Raw genomic sequence first — 18,605 nt, forward strand, 5'->3', positions numbered from 1 at the left:
TTTCAAGGAATACCAGGGAGGTGAAGACCAGCCTGGGAGAAAGCTGTCTCCTCTCCACCTCCAGGTGGCTCTTTGAGATGCGGTCCTGGGCGAGGGGAACCTCCGAGCTCACATGCAGCTCCCACCCTGTGTCGGGGAACCTTGACCCCTTTTTAGCACATGCGGCAGCCCAGGACACACTGGTGTGAAGCTGAGAGCTCAGACTTCGGCTTCCAGCAGAACAGGGTTCGAATACTGGCTCCACCACTGACCTGCCGCAAGGCCTTTATCGCGGGAGCCTGTTCCTCTTTGACAAGTGACATCACGATGTCTGCCCCGTGGGGCCGTGGAGAGGGCTGGCTGGGCTGTGAGCTCTCGCCCCACTGTTGGCACAGGAGACGTTTGTTCATTTCGTAAACGGTCCTCAGGAGCCCACGAGTGCCGGGCACTATGACGGACATCCTTACACTGTTTATTAGCAAAAACTATCCCCCGGGGTTTGGTTGATGGGTCATTCCTACTCCTGTTTTTTTTTTGTAATTTATGTACTTCAAAAGTTAAGATACAGTTCACATTCATGGAATTCACCATCTTAAAGTGTACCGTCTAGTACTTCTTAGTACATTCGCCTTGTTGTGCAGCCATCCCACTAAACAATGCCAGAACATTTCTGTCATCCCCAGAAGAGACTTGCTATCCATTAGCACTCCCCCCATTCCCTGCCTTCTCCTGGGCCCTGGCAACCCCTAATCTACTTTCTGTTTCCATGGATTTACCTGTTCTGGAAATCATACAACATGGGATGTTTGGTGACTGGTTTCTTTCACGTAGCATAATGTTTTCAGAGTTCATACATGTCGTACCGTGGATCCGTACTTCATTTCTTTTTCTGGAGAATAATATTCCATTGTCTGGATACACCGTGTTTTTTTTATCCACTCATTAGCTAATGGACACTTGGGTTGTTTCCACGTCTGGCTATTATGAATAATGCTGCTGTGAGCACTTGCGAACCTATGTTTTTAGTTCTCTTGGGTACGTACTTAGGGATGGAACTGCTGGGTCGAATGAGAGCTCTCCGTTTAACTCTTTGAGGAATTGCCAAACCGTCTTCCAAAACATCTGCGGCATTTTTATAACCCCATCAGCAGTGTAAGAGGGTTCCACTCTCTCCACATCCTCAACAGTACTTGTCTTTTGTCTGCCTTTATTTTAGCCATTTTAGTGGGAGCGAAGTGATATTTCACTGTAGTTTTCCGTATCCCTGTTTTTTGTTGAAGGTGAACGTCTGTTGTGGTGACAGTCAGTTTTACCTTGAAAGCTCTCATCTTTTCTCATACTTGGTGATAGAAGGGGAATGATCCGTAGCTGCCCTGTGAGTGCCTGCTCTCTACCAGGCCCAAGATGGCTTGCTACCCTGTTCCCTAGTTCTCCAGCCTCTGAAAAAGGGGCAAGGATGACCCTAAAATGGCAACTTGGACTGAACAATCAAAGGGGTTTATTCGTGTGGCTGGCCGGGGCAAGAATTCAGCTTCAGGAATGGTGTGATCCAGTGGCTCGGTGATACCACCAGAGATCACGTGTCTGTTTGTCTCTCTGCTCTTCCCTCCAGCAGGTCAGCCCCATTTGGAAATGTGGTCTACTCGCGGTTGCCAGATGGTAGCTGTTTCTGGGACTCTCTCCATCCCTCCTCCCTCAATCCTGTCCAAGGAAAGAGAGGGCTGCTCTGGACTTGGAAACTTCTAGGATACCTGTGCTCCATTCATTGACTAAATTGGGTCACGTGCCCACTCCTGAACCAGTCGCTGTAGCTGGAGGGCTGGTTGCCGCGTATAAGGCCGCAGGTCCTGCCCTCTATAGCCAGGCTGGAGTCACTCTAAGGCACGGCTGCCTAAATAAAAATTGGGTTGGGTAGGGAAAAAAAGAGGCCATGGGTGAGACAGATGGCATCGTCCCTATTTCACAGATGAGGAAATGGAGGCCCCGGCACGTGACTTCCCCTCTCTCAGCCCACACAGGCTGGTCAGCGGCAGATGTGGGTTTCAACCCCCTGGAGACCCTCTTCTTTCCTTTCTGTCTGCCCATTTCTCAGCTGAGGCTGTGCGTCCCTGGACGTGGCTGTCCTGACAGTGGCCAGAGCGAGCCAGACACCCGCCCTCAGATGCCCAGCGACTGCCCCCAGGGCTTGGGTTTACTGGATCTGGAACAGGATCAGGTTTTCAGGGAGGCATTTTTATTTTGCCCTAAAAGCCTTCCGGGGGGGGGGACGCAATTCATAAGGGCTCGGCTTTAATGGTTTCTTTTATAGAATCATTCAAATTATAGATGGGTGAACTCGAGGAAACCCCACTAAAGAATGCAGGAAAGCCGGCATTAAAAGCGACTAAGGTAAAGTAGTGGTGAGTGGAAGAGCTCGCTCTTTAAACATTTGTTGTTAAACAGCCAGAGGGAACCCCCGATGCTGGTCTGGTCCTTGGGAGGCCGGGCTTCGGGACATCTGGCCCGTCTGGAAGGCTCCAGGTGAAGCCGATTCCAGATGTGGACGGGCCCAGGGCCTTCAGAAGCACTGCTTTCGCTGACCTCTGACCCTTCTCCCCCAACTTGCAGGCACCGTATTTGTTGTGGTTAAGCAGCCTCACCTGGGTTCAGATTCAGCTTCCCTGCTTCCAAGCTGGGTGTCCTCGGGCAAGTTATTCAGCCTCTCTGAGCTGTTTTGTCATGAGTGAGATGGGCTTTCTTTGTCCTCTTGCTTTACCTTCCTTTGGAATACTTATCACCGCCAGATGCGATGTTAAGTATATACTGGCCAATGGTCTCATCGTTGCTGGAGCTGGTAGCCTGTTCTAGGCCCCCGTCACACTCGACCCGCCCGCAGAGCACAGGACACTATGACTGCTTCATCCGCCTTCTCCCCCAGAATCCAGAGCCCCACATCCTCCCGGCATCCCCCTTCCTCCTGTTCAAGCTTCTTCCAGATCCTTCCCCGTCGGGCACTCGTGCACAGCCTCTGCCGCATTCCCCGGGTCTCTCAGGTGGAGACGGGGCATCTGGGCTCGGTCCTCACGTTGCTTGTCCAGCTACACGCTCTCCCCGGGGTGCAGTCTCCATTCCGGCCTGGACCGCTGCCCTTAGCTGGTGGTTAGTGAGCACCTCCGGCTTGCAGAGCTCTGCTGGGAGGAGCATCTGTGTGTTGAGTGGCAGAGGTGGGGTGTGAACCCAGGAAGGCGGGCCCCGGGCCAGAGCACGTCTTGGCTCCAAGGCTGTCTCTCCCCCTAGATCAGGAGCCAGGCCTGGGCTGGGATGTCCTGCTGTCCCCTGCCCGTTTTCCTCGTGCGTCCGGTGGGGATTTCAGAGAGGAGCTGCTCAGTCACACTGTTTTGTCCTCTGTCCTCCACTTCCCAGGTCTTCTCCCCACCCCTACCCTCCGCCTTGGTTTCCCCACCTCCTGAAGGGTACATGGGGCCTCCCTGTATATTTTTATCACAATTTCCTGTGAATCTGTAATTATTCCAAAACAAGACACTGAAAATAAAATAAATTCTAAAGATGAACTTCAAAATGAACCATCGAGGGTCTGAGGGTTTCTGGCCGCCTCTGCCCTCACTGCCCCCCGTCCAGTGCCTGTCACGTCTTCCTGCGCTATTCCGTCGCCCCTGCCCGGACTCGCACTTCCAGCCTCGCCCCCTGCAGTTCAGTCTCCAGCAGTGGCCTGGGTTGGTCTTTTACAAACAGTTGCAGCTGCCCACTCCTCAGCCGAACACCCCGCGGTTTCCACTTCATGCAGACAGGGTGTGTGTCCCGGACTCAAAGCAGCACAGCTTTATTCTGTCACGGTCAGGAGGCTGCAAGTCCAGAACCAAGGTGTCCTGGGCCACACTCCTTCCAAAGGCGCCAGGGAGGAGTCCTTCCTGGCCTCTTCTAGCTTCTGGTGGCCGTCGGTGTTCCTTGGGCTCTGTCTTCACAAGGCTGCCGTGTGTGTGTGTGTGTGTGTGTGTGTGTGTGTGTGTGTGTGTGTGCGCGCGCGCGCGTGCATCTCCGTGTCTTCACGTGACCTTCTAAGGACACCAGTCATTGGATTAGGAACCACCTTAATCCAGTATGATCTTAACTAATTACATCTACAAAGATGCTATTTTCAAATAAGGTCGCATCCTGAGGTTCTGGGTGGACATGAAGTTGCGGGAGTAAACGGAATAAAGGTAAAGGGCTCGCTGATGCCCCCAGGACCCTGCGTTGCTTCTGCCCCCTGCTGTGCCCACCACTTTTGCCCTGAACTCCCCCGGCCCTCTCACCCTTAGTCTCTGCTCCAAGAGGAGGCCAGTTTTCTCACTGCGCCCCCGCCATCTCCGGGCCTTTGCCTTTGCACTGCCCGCTTCCCTGACATGTGGCTCCCTCCCTCTCTGTTACCCACCTCTCTGCTCAAGAGGTCCCTCCGCGCAGAAGGTGGCAGTCACTGGGGCTGCTTGTGACTGTTCCCACCCACCTGGGCACCAAGCGGGACTGACCCCACCCTTTGAATTTAGGTGGATCGCATGACCTGATTTGGCCAATGAGATGCGAGTGGAACTTCCACCAGCTGGAGTCCTTCTGCAGACATCAGCGTCCTACCCCTCCCCTGCTCCGTTTGTCTCCACACACGTATCACCACGGGCTCCCTGCCCTGCGTGTTTCCTGGCCGCCTTCCCCACCAGTGGGCGCACCCAGGGGCCAGGGAGTTTTCTCTCTGTGGTTCCCACCGTGTTCCAAGCTCCTAAAGCAACCTGGCGTAGGGTCAGAGCTGAGGCCACACTTGCGATGGACGAGTGGTGGGCGCGCGGATGGATCGCGAGCCTCGGCTGAAACGGAGTCTGTGCAGCCCTTCCCACTAACCGCCTCTCCCGTAACCGCTCCTCTGTGCATTTGACTCCTTCCTGTCTAGGGCAGAGCATCAACCCCAAGTTGGCAGGCCTGATCGGGCGGCAGGGGCCCCAGAACAAGCAGCCCTTCATGGTGGCCTTCTTCAAGGCCACCGAGGTCCACCTCCGCAGCACCCGTTCCACGGGGGGCAAGCAGCGCAGCCAGAACCGCTCCAAGACACCCAAGAACCAGGAAGCCCTGCGGGTGGCCAACGTCGCAGGTACGCCTGGGGGCGGGAGGGTTAACACGTGGACACCCGCCCCCCCCCGCCCCCGAGGAGCCCACAGGGGGCCCCCTGTGGGACCCCAGCTGGGGTGGGACTCAGGATCCACGCATGTGCTTGACAGATGGTTCTGGAACCAATGCAGCAGGAAGCACAGCCCACGGAATCCCTTCCACCCCAGAGCTCACCGTCTTCCGGGTATAAATTGTGTCATAAATTCATTTCGAAATGCAAGTAGCAAAACATGAGTGTAACAAGATGCCAATCATGTAAATTTCTAAGCGGCCGAAACAATAGCTCCAAATACATAGAGGGAGGGAGGCCGCTGCCCGGGGAGCGGGGAGGAGGAAAAGGGGGGAGTGTGCTGCATCTTTAGTTTTATTTCTTCAAGTGAAAAACAGTTGAAACTCATGGCAAATTTTAACACTTGTTGAATACGGCCGGTACGATTTTCCTGTGGAGCCGTCCCGGCTCTGGGTTCATCGTGAGCTGGGAGAGGCCTGGGGCTGGTCGGAGGAAGCGTGGAAGGGAGACATGGGGGGTGTTTAGAAGGGTGATGGCGAGGTGGGAAAGTGGCCGCCACCCTCAGATTCACTTATATCGTCAATGGCTTCTTCTGCCTTACCTGGACAATTTTGAAATTTCTGTTCATTTTCCTTTTCGAGGAAAAAGAAAATTACAGTTACTGCGGTTGGTGACGTTTTCAAGAGCAGGGCATCCTGCTGGGTGGGTACTAGTGGGTAGTGTGGCTTCCGAGCTTGTGTGCAGAGCTTTTGAATCGAAAAGGATCTTTAGATTCTTTTCTGGCAGGTGCATCCGTTATTCTTTAGGCTGCTCCGAGGGAATCTGTGATCCCCCAAATTAAAGCCCAACTGAATCTTCATTTGTATTAGGAGCCTCCTCTGCGCTGGGCTCTTGGGGGCTGGGATTCACCAGTGAAAGCCCAGCCGTGGTGCAGAGATGATTCAGGATGGGCAGGAGGCGGCCATCATTCACAGCCACACTGACACCAGGCCCGGGAGTTGGAACGTGGTGACGAGGGACTCTTGAGGGGGTGGTTCAGAGAAGACTTGCCAGCTGAGAGCTCCGAGGCGAGCTGGTGCCCCAGGGGCCAGGCCCGGTGGGCAGGAGGCCAGCGCTGCAGGCAGTGGGACCTGCAGGTGGAGGGAGTTTTCGGGGCAGCTCTGGGAGGGAGGGTGGAGGGGGGCAGGCCATGTGGCTGGGCTGGGGAATGAGCACAGTCAAGTGTCCTCTCGGGAGCCACATCTTGAGTTTGAACTTCATCCAAAGCAAATTTGGAAGGCTTTGCAGAGTTTCCAGCTATGATTCGGGGTGGGGTTGATAAGAAGCTCATTCTGGCTGCTCTGAGAATGCTGGGGAGCAGACGGGGCACTCAGGGAGGGTTGGAATAGGAAGATTTATGAGAGGCTTTTCTATATCAATCAGGCAGGAAGGGCTAGCAAACGTCAGCCCCGCGGAGACTCCCGTGGCTCGGAGGTCTGTCAGGTGTAACGGTCTAACCGAGGTGGTGAAAGGGGAGGGACTGGTCTCAAAATCTTAAAATTGGACACTCAGCTTCCCCCACTGCATCCTCTGGTGAGAACCCCATCAAGTCTGCACTTACATAACCCCACAGGACGGGGCCCTCACTATCTCATGTGGCAGCCGTTCTGCCTTGCCTGGGGTCCACTTCCTTGCTCGGATTTCTACTTCCTGGCCATGTTTGAAGTTCACCTAAACCCTGCCTGGGAGTTTAATTTTAGAAGAATACCGAAGCCTGGGCCCCACTGCAGGCTTAGTAAACCAGAATCTCTGAGTGTGTGTTTGTACACACATGCCCGGTTGAAGTGCTTTGCCTCCTGTGATGAGCTGGGAATCCTGCTGCAGGGCCACATGAGTAGAATCCTCTCTGCTGTGGCAGCCCTTGTGTGCTAGAGAGACGCGTCCTGCAGGCCAGCCCCACCCCGCAAAGGCCTTCCGCTGCTCTTCAGACCGTGTGGTTTGGGGCGAGAAACTGGGTCCCTCGCCTCCCTTCCACTTGCCTCTCACCCACGAATGGACCCAACTCCCTAGTCATTAGCCATTTTCACCAGATGACCCTGGGGGTGGGAGCTGAGTCCCAGCACCGGTTGTAACTTCTCAGCTGCTCTGGCCGGGTCTGCGGAGGTGGGTGAGCAGTTGCCTCTCCACTCCTGCTTGCCTGCTGCTGCGGCCTGGGATGGGTGGGCAGGACAGGAGGAACAGGAGAACTAGGATTCTACTTCTAGAGCATCTCTTTTCTTCCCTTTCCTCGTCTTTCTGCTAGTAAGAGGTCAGAGTGAAATAGGAGTTCCAACCACTTCTTCCTGGAGCAGCCACGTTCCAAGGAGGCCTGAAGGACCCAGGTGTCTGAGGTCCCTGATGGCAGGGCCAGGGCCCACCCCGTACTGATATGCCCACAACTAGCTTCATGAGCTGCTCTTGTCCTTGGTCTGTTGGGCCTTGGGCTTCAACATGAAGCCACGTATCATTGCTTTGTTTTCAGACAGGGCTGGGGAAAGTGGCAGTAAGGTCCCTACTTGTCCTTCCTCTGCTCATGGCAGACATTGCTAATCAATCCTGGCACATTCTTCTCACTGAGTCCACACAAAGCTTCAGATCCTTCTTTACTCAGGGCAACAAACAGCCAGCAGTGTTGGCCCTCCACGCACAGCTTCTTTGCCACATCCCTGGCCTAGGCTAACGTGCTCAGACCTTTGTCTTGTTCAGGTTGCTTCACACAACATCACTGGGCTGAGGGCTACTCCCCCCCCTCCCCTCTATCTTCTGCCTCCCTACAAGGAAGGAGGGGAAGAAGGCTTGTGGGGTGGCCGCCTGGGGCCACAGGCATGGCCACAGCAATGGAGGCCTTCCTGGATTTCCACTCAGTGTCTGTGCCTTCCATATGGCACAGTGAATGGTCCAGGAGGTTCCTGGGCTCGCCTCTGATGGTTCCCTTGAGCTTGACCTTTGTATATCGGTGACCACCTGGCCCTCCAGCAGCCCTAGTACCCCTGCAGCTGGTTTTCTCTATCTCAAGGCCCTCAGGCTAGGTCCCAAAGTGGGGAAGGGGGGCCCAGGACTCCCCATTCCTGCTCCATCCTCCCTAACCTCCCCAACCCCCAGCCATGGAGCTCAATCCAGCAAAGCAGACCTCCCCCCTGCACGCCGCCGGCCGCTGACCCCAGCGCTGCCTCCTCATTCCTGGAAGGCTCTAGTACCTGCTGCTCGTCCCTCTGCCAACCGCCACTCCTGTCCTGGTTCTTGCCGACTTCCTAACCCTCCTCTCCGTCCTGCTCCGTCCTCATCCTGGGACCTCCTCCCTTGGATTCCTCCCTGGCCCGCCCTCTCACTTCCTTTCGTTCTTACACGAAGAACATCACCTCCTTGAAAGGCCTTGGTTAGCGCCCATGGCACAGACCCCTCAGCCCGCCCTTCCCATCCTCCTCTCCTCCCTTAGTTCCTCCACGGCGCTCATCTAGATGGAATGGAATTGGTGTTTCCTCATTTGGTCATTATCTGCCTCTCGCTGGAGGATAAGCCCCTCAGTGGCAGGGCTTTGTTTTGTTCACACTTGTAGCTCCACTGCCCAAAACAGCACCTGCAAATCTGTAGACATTAACAATTTGTATGAATCAATGAATCACATACCAGGCACCAAGGTAATGAGGGCCCGAGATACCCGAAGGTGGCTGTTCCCACCCACCCCCCAGTCCTGGCCCCCCTCACTGAGATCCTCTCACTGGTCCTGAGTGTCTCCTAGGAGCCAGGATCCCTCCTAGAAAGACACATGCAATTCTGTCATCATCAATTGTGTCCTTTCCTCATTGGTTTGTACATTTTAAAAAATTGCTCTTCTGAACTCTAGATATAAAGATACATGTACAATTGGGGATATTCAAAAAGGCTGATAGGAAGCCCCTGGGAAGTTTTAGGCGGAGGAGAGACAGGTCGTGGTTAAGAAAAAAAATGAATCCCTCTAGCTTCTGGGTTCAGGGGAGGTTGTGCAGTGGCAGCTGTGTGTGTGTGTGTGTGTGTGTGTGTGTGTGTCAGAGAGAGACAGAGACAGAGAGAGACATAGACACAAAGAGAGAGCTAAACAGATTTCTCCATGTTTACAAGGGCTCTCAATTCCTAACCCAAAGTTCCTACAAACTTTACATACTTCTGGAAAACCCCAGTGCATCATTTTCGTTCCTCAGAGAAACCTCAGTATTGTTTTTCTGGAAGGTCAGTGGGGCTTGACTTTTCGCCCGGTCATTTCTTCCCGATGATGGGGCTTTGTCCCAGGCCCTGTCCATGTCTCCTGCTGCCCGCTCCTCGGGGCTGAGCATCGTGAGGTGGGCGGGCCTCACAAAGTGAGGTTGAGCGGAAGCAACCCCTCTGGGCAGGCTGTTGCAGCCAGCGTGTGGGATGTGGACGGAGATGGACTCCCACACGGAATCCACGCAGACGTCCACATCCAAACAAGAGAAAACAGTGTCCACAGAAGGATCCGGAGAGAGCTGTGAGCTAAGACTGCGTGAGAGAGACGGGGGCGTTGGTGCCTCCCTTACAGAGGCCGTTTGCTGGGGATGGAAATGAGTTTTGAGGCTACAGTTGCTTGAACGGCTTCTGTGTCAGGAAGGTCACCCTCCAGCTTTCGGAGTTTGCTTGGGATCACACCGCTGTCTTAGACTGAGGAAACTCTAATCTGTGTGTATTTCCTTTTCCTCCCCCCGGTGCCGCTCCTCAGAAAACAGCAGCAGCGACCAGAGGCAGGCCTGTAAGAAGCACGAGCTGTACGTCAGCTTCCGGGACCTGGGCTGGCAGGTAAGGGCGGCGGTGGCTGGATCGGCCCCGGATGTGTGAGGCCTCCAGTGTGGGCTCCCCCGGTGGTGGGGCTGGGTCCCGCATGTGCAGTGAGCCGTGTTCCTCATCTCTTGAGACTCCAGTATCGCGTCCTAACTAGAGGCTCTAGGGATGCCCCATGAAACCCAAGAGCAGAAACACGGTTGAGACTCAAGCTAGACCCAGAAACCCAAACACTGTGGACTCTGAACCTCGTTCTCCACGTGAACCCCATTTCCATCCTGCACTGGCTGCTTCCCTCAGACGTGGCCGAGTCCGTGAGCTGGAATCCAGCTGCCTGGAGGACGGGCTGCCACCCTCCGCCCTGTCTGCTTGTCCCTCCCCCGTCTGTGATTCCAGTTCCCAGAGAAGGTGCTGATTGGCCCGGGTCGGGTCAGGTGCTTGTTCCTGAACCAGTCAGCTGTTTCAGGGCTGGGGTCATGTCCTAGGACTGTGGCTGCCCCTCTGGAATCATTTGACTGGAGCAGGGCAGGGGATGAATCCTAGAAAAAGAGTATCTCAACTATTTATGAGTATCTATGACATTCTGGGCCCTTTTCTAGGCACTAGAGGTGCTGCCCTGGGCATAGCAATGTGCCTGCCCTCACGGAGCCCAAATATCCCCGGAAAGGGTGTTGTCATCGTACGGTCCTCAGGACCACTGGTTTTGTCGTTCTCCCTTCAGCGAGCTTGTAGTTCAGTGGGAGGGTCCAGATTCTTCCCAGGTCATCATGTCCTCAGATACACCCCCAGGGCACTTGTGCACACAGCCGGCTTGGAGTCCTCCTGTGATTTTGTCCTCACTCTTACGACAGCATCCATGGTCTAAGAGGCGCCAGGCCGTGCTTGCGTCCTAGAGCCCCAAATGAACTCGAGTCCCTGAGGGGTATATGTGTCGCTAGCACAACATTTCTGTGCTAACCCGACCACGTCCATCCTTTACAGTCGCACACGTGTACCAGGCACTGTGCTGGGTCGGCTGTACTGTACTGTACTGTCATGTCTCTCCTGGGTGGGTGAAGTGAGGCCTGGAGGTTTTGTTTAAAGCAAACCGCCCACGGGTTACCACCTAGCAGGGGTAAGGCTGATGCCACCCTAATCACCCCTCTCTGTGCCACCTTCCGATGAAGAGCAAGTGTTCATTCTGGGCTCAGCCCAGCCCCCGGTGGTCTTTCCCTCACTCTGCAGTCTGTTGGGACCATGGAAGGCTGCCTCTGTAGGAGCCCAAGCTGCACAGGAGGAGGTGGGCCGTGCCTTTGACCTCTGGGAGCTTCGGAGTCTGGCCCACAGGAGGAATGTTTCGGCCTAGAGGGCAGGACCCTGCGGCTCCCACTTTCCACGTGGTTCTGAACCCGCCCCCCGCCTCGTCCTCCGCTCTCTCCCGCAGGACTGGATCATAGCGCCCGAAGGCTATGCCGCCTACTACTGCGAGGGGGAGTGCGCCTTCCCTCTGAACTCCTACATGAACGCCACCAACCACGCCATCGTGCAGACACTGGTGAGTGGCCCGCGCGCCGGCTGGGGTGTGGGCAGCTGGGGGAGCAGGGCCACCACATCCCGCCTCGTGCTCCTCCGAGCGGGGGCCACAGCAGGTCTCTGGCCAAGACCACGTCATGGCTTTCAGGAGCCCAGGGCACTTTTGCTTTCGTGGGCCCTACCTCCATAAAACAAGACTAGAAATTATAGTTAATAACATGTATTATAATCTTCGTGTATGTCTTCAACCCTAGAGTGCATTTATTTCTCCTGATTTTAGAAGCAGTTAGAACAGTTTCGTGGGCTCCTAAAGGTATCGTGGGTAAAGGCCACTGTGCGTAACGGCGGGCGCCCTGGCCCTACCTCCGTCAGGCGACCGCTGTTCCTGGTTGTCAGCATCCACATCCACAGGCCCTGCAATGTCTGGGCTTCCTCCAGGTCGGGTAGGCTTGAGGGCTCATCCCCTCCCCGAGCTCGTGGCTTTGCCTCCTGGCCTTGAACTCTGTGGTTCAGCCATTCAAGGGTGTTTATTGAGCATCTCCTACATGTAGACCCTGCGCTGACAGCTGGGGACGCTGCAGGGAACAGCATACAGGGAACATCACAGACGTGGTCCCTGCACTCAGAGCCTCATTTTCCAGGCAGGGAAACAGTCAAGTGAACAAATGCGGGAACTTCAGGGAGAACAGAGAGGGGAACGACAGGAAGGTGGCAAATAAGACAATAGGGTAGAGGGATGGGGGGCAGCCATGGGGCTCTTTGAACTTTCACGGGGTCATTGGAGGATTCAGTGTGATGATGCAATTAAAGCTCTTAACAGGGTATCCAGCACAGAGGACGCTCAACAGATGTTATTTTTACTACTTTACCAACAACAAGAGTGATACGAGTTAGAGACTTTGTTCTTTAGCTTAGAACCTGAGGCTCAGAGACGTTGTTTATCTTCCTCCTTGCTGTGAACATGATCTGGGCCTTCCCTGACAACTGGTCATCCTCTCTGGCTTGAATGCTTCTAGTGATAGAGAGCTCACTACCCAGGCCCGTCTTCTCTGTACCACGGGTCTGTCTGTTGCAGAGCTCTGTGCTTCTTTTGCTTAGTAACCTGCCTCCCTCTTCCCTGTCCCTGCCCCGTGTGTTACTTCTCGCTCCCCTGTTCCGTTTATTTGGATTAGGCTCTGCCCTTTGAGGGAAGGCCTCTTTTTTGAAGCATTGCTTTGCCAGGACCCCCGCTCCCACAGCAGTAAACTCTGAAGCCTTATTCAGGACTGAAGGTCTTCAGGCTGGAAGTGAAGAGTCACCCCAGCCTGTTCCTTGGCCTGAACTTGTCCCCCATGCCAGTGTCCCCCTGTTCTGTCCTGCTCCAAGGACCAGAGTGACGGGGGTGTCTCCCAGGCCGCCAGGAGCACACCTCCACCCTTCTTTGAGCCCTGCCCATGGAGCAGAAGCCCGGCCGCCCTGTGACACTCTCTCCATCTGCAATTCACCAGAAAGCTCTAGGATCAGAATGAATCCTTTGATTATTCTGAAACGAAGGTCATGTTTGAAAAGGAGGTGAATCCCTGCTTTCTAGAGAGTCCTAATGAAATACAGAGGAAGTGAGCTAACATCTGGGATTTGCTTTCACATTATTCAAGGATGGAGGAGATGGGGGAAGGTTTAGATTTGTAAGGTTTGAGATTAAACATAAAAAACAGTTTAAAAAGCACGCTGACCTACGTGGGAGGTCATAGACTGGGGCTTGGGGGCGGAGGGTCATCCACAGGGTTTCCGGTTGGCCCACGTGGTGTGTCGGAAACCTGGAAGTTTCTCCTAAAAACAAAACAGGACTGACAGCTGGCCTGAGCACTCGGCACATCCGATCGCACTGGCTTTGGGCAGCTTGTGTCCATCTCCCTTTGGTTTGCCCCGGTCCTCACCGTCCCCTGTGGTCTGACTCCTGGCCCAGTTTGGTCATCCGTGGCGCTTGCATGGCCGCTGCCGACGTTTGAATTAGTTTGTCCCCGAGCCCCACCACCTGTTAAGGTGCGTAGGCGCCCACGAGCCAGGCGGAACAATAAACCTGGGCAACTGGCTGACTCCTTTCCTCGTTCTTACCTCTGGACCTTCTCCTTTCTTGTGGACGTGCACCCAAGGGTTTGCCCAAATTCTTTGCCTCTCATTTTTATTGCTTAAGATGCAGAACAGTCTAATATAGTCTAGACTCACACCATCCAATGCAGTGACCACTTCTGTGTGGTGGCTTTTCAGTGAGTACTTGAAACGTGGCCAGTCTGAATCGAGATGTTTTGCAACTACAAAATACACACTGGGTTTTGAAGACTTAGTATAAAAAAAATGTAAAATATCTCATTAATGATTCCTTATGCTAAGTATACGTTGAAATGATAATTTTTTGAAATCTGGGATTAGAGTAAATATACTGTTTAATTTCACCTCTTTCTTTTTCACCTTTTAAAATGTAGCTACTAGAACGTTTTAAATTACACATGTGGTTTGCGTGATAGTTTTCTTGGACAGGACAGGTCTGGCCCAGAGGTTGGCAACCTTTTTCTGGAAAGGGCCAGATAGTAAATATTTTCAACCTCGAGAGCGGAAAGTCTGTGCCGCACCTCTTCACCACAGATGCTGTGTAATGCAGAAGCAGAAGCAGCCGCAGATGACGTGTAGATGAATGGGCGTGGCCTGTGCCAATAAAACTTTATTCATAAAAACAGGCGGTGGAGCAGGGATCGGCCTGCAGGCCAACCCTCGTCTAGCCCAGTGGTTCTCCACTTGGGGCAGTTTTGCCTCTCAGGGGATATTTGACAATGTCTGGAGACATTTTTAGTTGTCACGGTGCGGGGGTGGGGTGGAGTGCCTCCGAATTCTAGTGGGTGTAGCCCAGGGATGCTGTCAGACATCCTACCGTGCACAGGACAGCCCCACATCCTGGCCACAAGTGTCTTCCTAGCCATGTGCTGGGTGACCCTCTATGCTTTGGTTCTCTCATCTGTGAATCAAGAATAACCCCAGAACTGAGTTAGTTACCCATCAAGCGCTTAGAACTGGGAGTGACCGGTGAGTGTCACCTGCGGGGGACTTTTGTCCAAGCAGTACCTGTTCCTTTTAGGAATACTGAGGCCAGGGAGGAGTGACTCACCGGGTCTCACCACTGCCACCGTTTTGGTGTGTGTTCCAGGTGCACTTCATCAACCCGGAAACGGTGCCCAAGCCTTGCTGTGCCCCGACTCAGCTCAATGCCATTTCCGTGCTCTACTTCGATGACAGTTCCAACGTCATCCTGAAGAAATACAGAAACATGGTTGTCCGGGCCTGTGGTTGCCACTAGCCCCTCCTGGAAGTCAGACGCTTCGGGGCCACGTTTCTCCAGATCCTGGGCCCCTCGCCGCCCAGCGTCTCCCACCACCTCGGCGAGGAGCCCGCAGCCCAGCTGCCTTTCGCGAGGCCTTCCCGTCCCCCTCTCCAGCTGCAGCGCTGTAGGAGCGTTAAGGAATCTGAGAGGCAGATGGCTTTTGATCCGTTTTTCGTTGGCATCCTACAGACAAGATCCTACAAGCTGCTGCAGGCAAAACCTAACAGGGAAAACATATATCAAGAAAAATTGCTGGGCCCCGATCGCTGGCTGTGAAGTCTCAGCTATGCACCGACTCGTTCCCAGGGGTAATGATGACACCCTTCAGCCCGGCCACCAGCAGCGGGGGGAAGGGGCCGCGGCCAGGGGTGGGCACGTTCGTCTCTGTGCGAGAGGGAGACTAACGCGGAAGTCCCTGTAATAAATGTCACAATAAAACGAATGAATGAAAATGGTTAGGATGGTAGAGATATATTTTCCTAAACAATTTATCCCCATTTCTTGGTTTACTCTGATTTCATAAACAGAAGCTGTGGCCGGCGGAGGGAGGGGAGGCCCTCTCTCCGTGCCATTCCGGTTTCATTCTGAGGCTTGCCCAGGCCCACTGTTTACGTAAACTCACCCAGAAGCCAAGATCTGGCCAGCAGGGGAGAGGGAAATTTTCTGCTTGAAGTTGACCTTGAAGAATAAATAGGTTCCATCATTCAGCTGAGTGCGTGGTGGCAGAAATTAAAACAGGCACGTGAAGCACCGGCAGACGCCTGGAATTGGTTTTCCAACGCTTCCCGTGGTAGGAAGTGAGGGAGGGTTGGCAGATGGAGGCGGACAGCTCAGGACAGAACTTGCAGCTTGATCCTGAGTTCCGGCCACCATAGCCCTACTTTCAGAAGCACGCTAGCCTTCAACAGGGGTGGGCGGGCAGGGGGACCGTCAGTCCCCCAAGCCAGCTCCTCCGTTGGTCATCGATAGCAGCGTCGTGGAGTCTGGGCTCTGATGAGGGCCTCCGTGGTCACCTCTTTTCGTTCGCAGACCCCTTTTTGAGGACTCTGCGCAAGAATCGGCCCCTTGACGTAAGGGAAAGGTGACACAGTGGGAGGTCTGCTGGATGCAGGGCGTGCAGATGTGAATCTCAAACAGAAGCCTCCAGAAGCTGTCGTGAGAGTGTCCTGACTCGAAGGTGCCATTTCTGACGTGGCTCTTGGCGTGAGCCCCCCTTGCCTTAGCCGGTGGGTCCCCTAAATGGCGTGCACCCAGCCTCCAGCTGCAGTGCAGCCTTGGAGACGACCAGGCTCTCTGTGAACAGAGAACAGGGTTATCCCGGTGAGGCCTGTGGCCCCTGGGATCTGGTCTAGTGGGAAACTGCTTCTCCATGTTGATTGAGTTGGTTCCTGGAAACACAGGGACGCTGTTTTCATTTTCTTTTATGTTTTCTTCTTCAGTAGCTTGGGCTGCAGCCTTCACTCTGCCTGGTCAATGGGGAAGAGTCGGTGTTTTTGTTACATTTTGTTTTGTCTGTTGACAGATCTGGGGGTTTTGCTGTGATTCCCTCTTGGTGCAAGTTTTGTCACCACGTATACCCCAGCCGACATCTGGCTCGCATCATTTGTACACTGAAGCATGTAAATAGTTGTTACTAAACAAAGAAATTATTTATGTCCGTCTGAAGCTCATTTTAGACCCTCTCCAATCCCTTGTTCAGGACGATGAGCTTACTGCTTCCCTCCAACCTGTTTATTTTCTTATTTAAGACTATTTATTAATGGTCAGCCCGATGTACCTTCAGCCGTTGCATAGAGCAGTCCTCAGAGAAAATGCTGTATAAATAGACAAAATAAAAAGGGTTCTGGTTTCGGGCCTGTGTATGTCTGTGTTGTTTTTTCTCTCAGCGCCTGGATATCGGAGTTCTCTTGGAGCGCTGAGAACTCTTTGCCTTGGCCTCCACCATTAACACGCTGTTTATCATTCAGGCCCTGGGGAGAGAGGGACGCTCGTCAATATTTGATGCAGCTGTGCGGGGCTCCGGGCAGGAGAGATGGAACCAAACAACAAATGTGAATTTGGTAGGCTCGACTACAAAGATCCTTGATTGAATTACAGTGCAGCTGTCAGCAGCTGTTTCAAAGAGGCAGGGGGTAAATTAGCTGTGTTTACTGCTAACATAGTTGAAAGATTTAGTCATCCCAATAAAATAGAGGCACAAGAAAGAAAAAGAAATAGTCGTGGGGGTAGGGGGAGTGTACACCCAAAACTTTAAAGCAGCACGGACCCCGGAGCCAGCACTGTCCAGCGCAATTATTTCGGCGGCTCGGGGGCTGCTGCTGGCTCCCGGCTTGAGCCATAGGTGGCCCACAGCGGGCCTGGTGAAGGGAGCCAGGGGCCCGCTGTGCATGCAGGAGCATGCAGCCGTGCAGCGCGGAGCAGCGTCTTGGGTCCCTTTCCGCTTTGAAGTGCACGCTGAGGTCACCTGATGGTGGTTAGAATCTGGGCCCATTCCCTGGCCGGCTGCTTGCTCTTGCCCTGTTGTCTCAAATGAAGCAGCCGCTCCTAACAAGTTCCAGCCCCTGTGATTTCCAAACCCTCCTGTCACTGTCCTGATGCGTGATCTAGCTTTTGTTCTGTTTCCAGGCTGAAGACCAGAGCTGCAAACCAGAGGGCCAGATGCAGCCTGCAGACGTATCTTATTCCTCCTGCATGGTTGAATTCGTTGCCAACACATTTTTGAAACTCAGAAGATTGGGGTGAAAAAAAACCTCAGATTCTGCCTTCCCTTGAGCAGTCTGCAGATCTGGCCACCCTGGGCCCCGTTCCTGCGTGGCAGCGCCCGGCTGGAGCCAAAGAGCAGTTGTTGCCACAGTCTCCACTGCTCCCTGTTGTCTGTCTCATGAAGGTGCGAATGTCAGTTGCTGTTTTAAAAATTGTAGGTATTTATTGATTTGTACCCACGTCTCTATTAAGAGTAGGAAAGTAAAGCCTGGACTGGAAGAGCCACGCACTTTGGGAGAAGAGGAGAAGCCTTTTGTTCATTTCTGGCTCACTTTCCCCTTCGCAGCCGGCCCCCTGTAGGCAGGCGTGTCTGTGGCTGTAGCACCGCAGGCGGCCTCATCTTTGGCCTTCACCTTGCCCTCGCCTGGTTCCACCTCTCTTGCTCGTTGTTACCTTGGAGCATTTTGCGTGGGTGCCTCTCCTCCCTGATCCACTTACGGAGCACCTCTGTCAGGGACCGTGGTTCCCACCACTTGGCCTGACATCATTGCTGGCCGTGCTGAGAGGGCCTGAAGAAGTGAAGGAATTTACTCAACGTCACCGGCTAATAATTGCTGGGACTGGAATTGGGACCCAAAGCCTGGCCTCGATGCCATGCTCACCTGAGTTAGAGTCTCCTGGGTCTGCTCACGAAATGTGGGGATTCCCGGCCCCCAGCCCTGCCTCTCCAAATGACCTTCCCCAATTCCTTACGTCCATCCCTGAATCCGTGCCAAGTTCCTGGACCACAGGCTCAGGCTTTCGGTCTCCCTCCTGCTTCCAAGCAGCTCTAGGACCTTCCTCTGTGAGCATGTTGCCGCACTTCTAGCTTCCCCCCTGGCTGGGCCCGCCAGCCCTGCCTGCTGTACATATAGCTTGCCTCACCTCTGATTTCTGCTTCACTGCCTGGTGACGGTAGTGTGTGGACCTTGCTGGGAGCCTGGGAGGGTCAGCAGTGGTCACTGGGGCCATCTGCTTAGAAAATTCTCAATGTGGGTCCTTCCCTCTGTCCAGATCTTTTGGAGAAGCTGAGTGTATTAATTTCCTGAGGCTGCCCTCACAAAGTACAAACTAGTGATTTAAAAAACT

General features: G+C 54.0%; 1 protein-coding gene across 3 annotated transcripts in view; it reads left to right on the plus strand.

Moving 5' to 3' along the window:
* BMP7 (bone morphogenetic protein 7) overlaps positions 1–17,769 on the plus strand; it is a 90,515-nt gene extending 72,746 nt beyond the window's left edge. The window contains exons 4-7 of one of the 3 annotated variants that reach the window (XM_060122498.1): positions 4,898–5,095; positions 9,852–9,928; positions 11,334–11,444; positions 17,400–17,769. In XM_060122498.1, coding sequence (XP_059978481.1) covers positions 4,898–5,095; positions 9,852–9,928; positions 11,334–11,444; positions 17,400–17,516 — 503 coding nt within the window. In that variant the 3' untranslated portion in view covers positions 17,517–17,769. Of the gene's footprint in view, positions 1–4,897; positions 5,096–5,991; positions 6,260–9,851; positions 9,929–11,333; positions 11,445–14,600; positions 15,229–17,399 lie in introns of those variants that run through there. The other 2 variants (XM_060122497.1, XM_060122499.1) reach the window with 2 other exon arrangements.
* The last annotated feature ends 836 nt before the right edge of the window (positions 17,770–18,605 follow it).

Source organism: Lagenorhynchus albirostris, chromosome 15 (genome assembly GCF_949774975.1).
Source record: "Lagenorhynchus albirostris chromosome 15, mLagAlb1.1, whole genome shotgun sequence".
NCBI lineage: Eukaryota > Metazoa > Chordata > Mammalia > Artiodactyla > Delphinidae > Lagenorhynchus > Lagenorhynchus albirostris.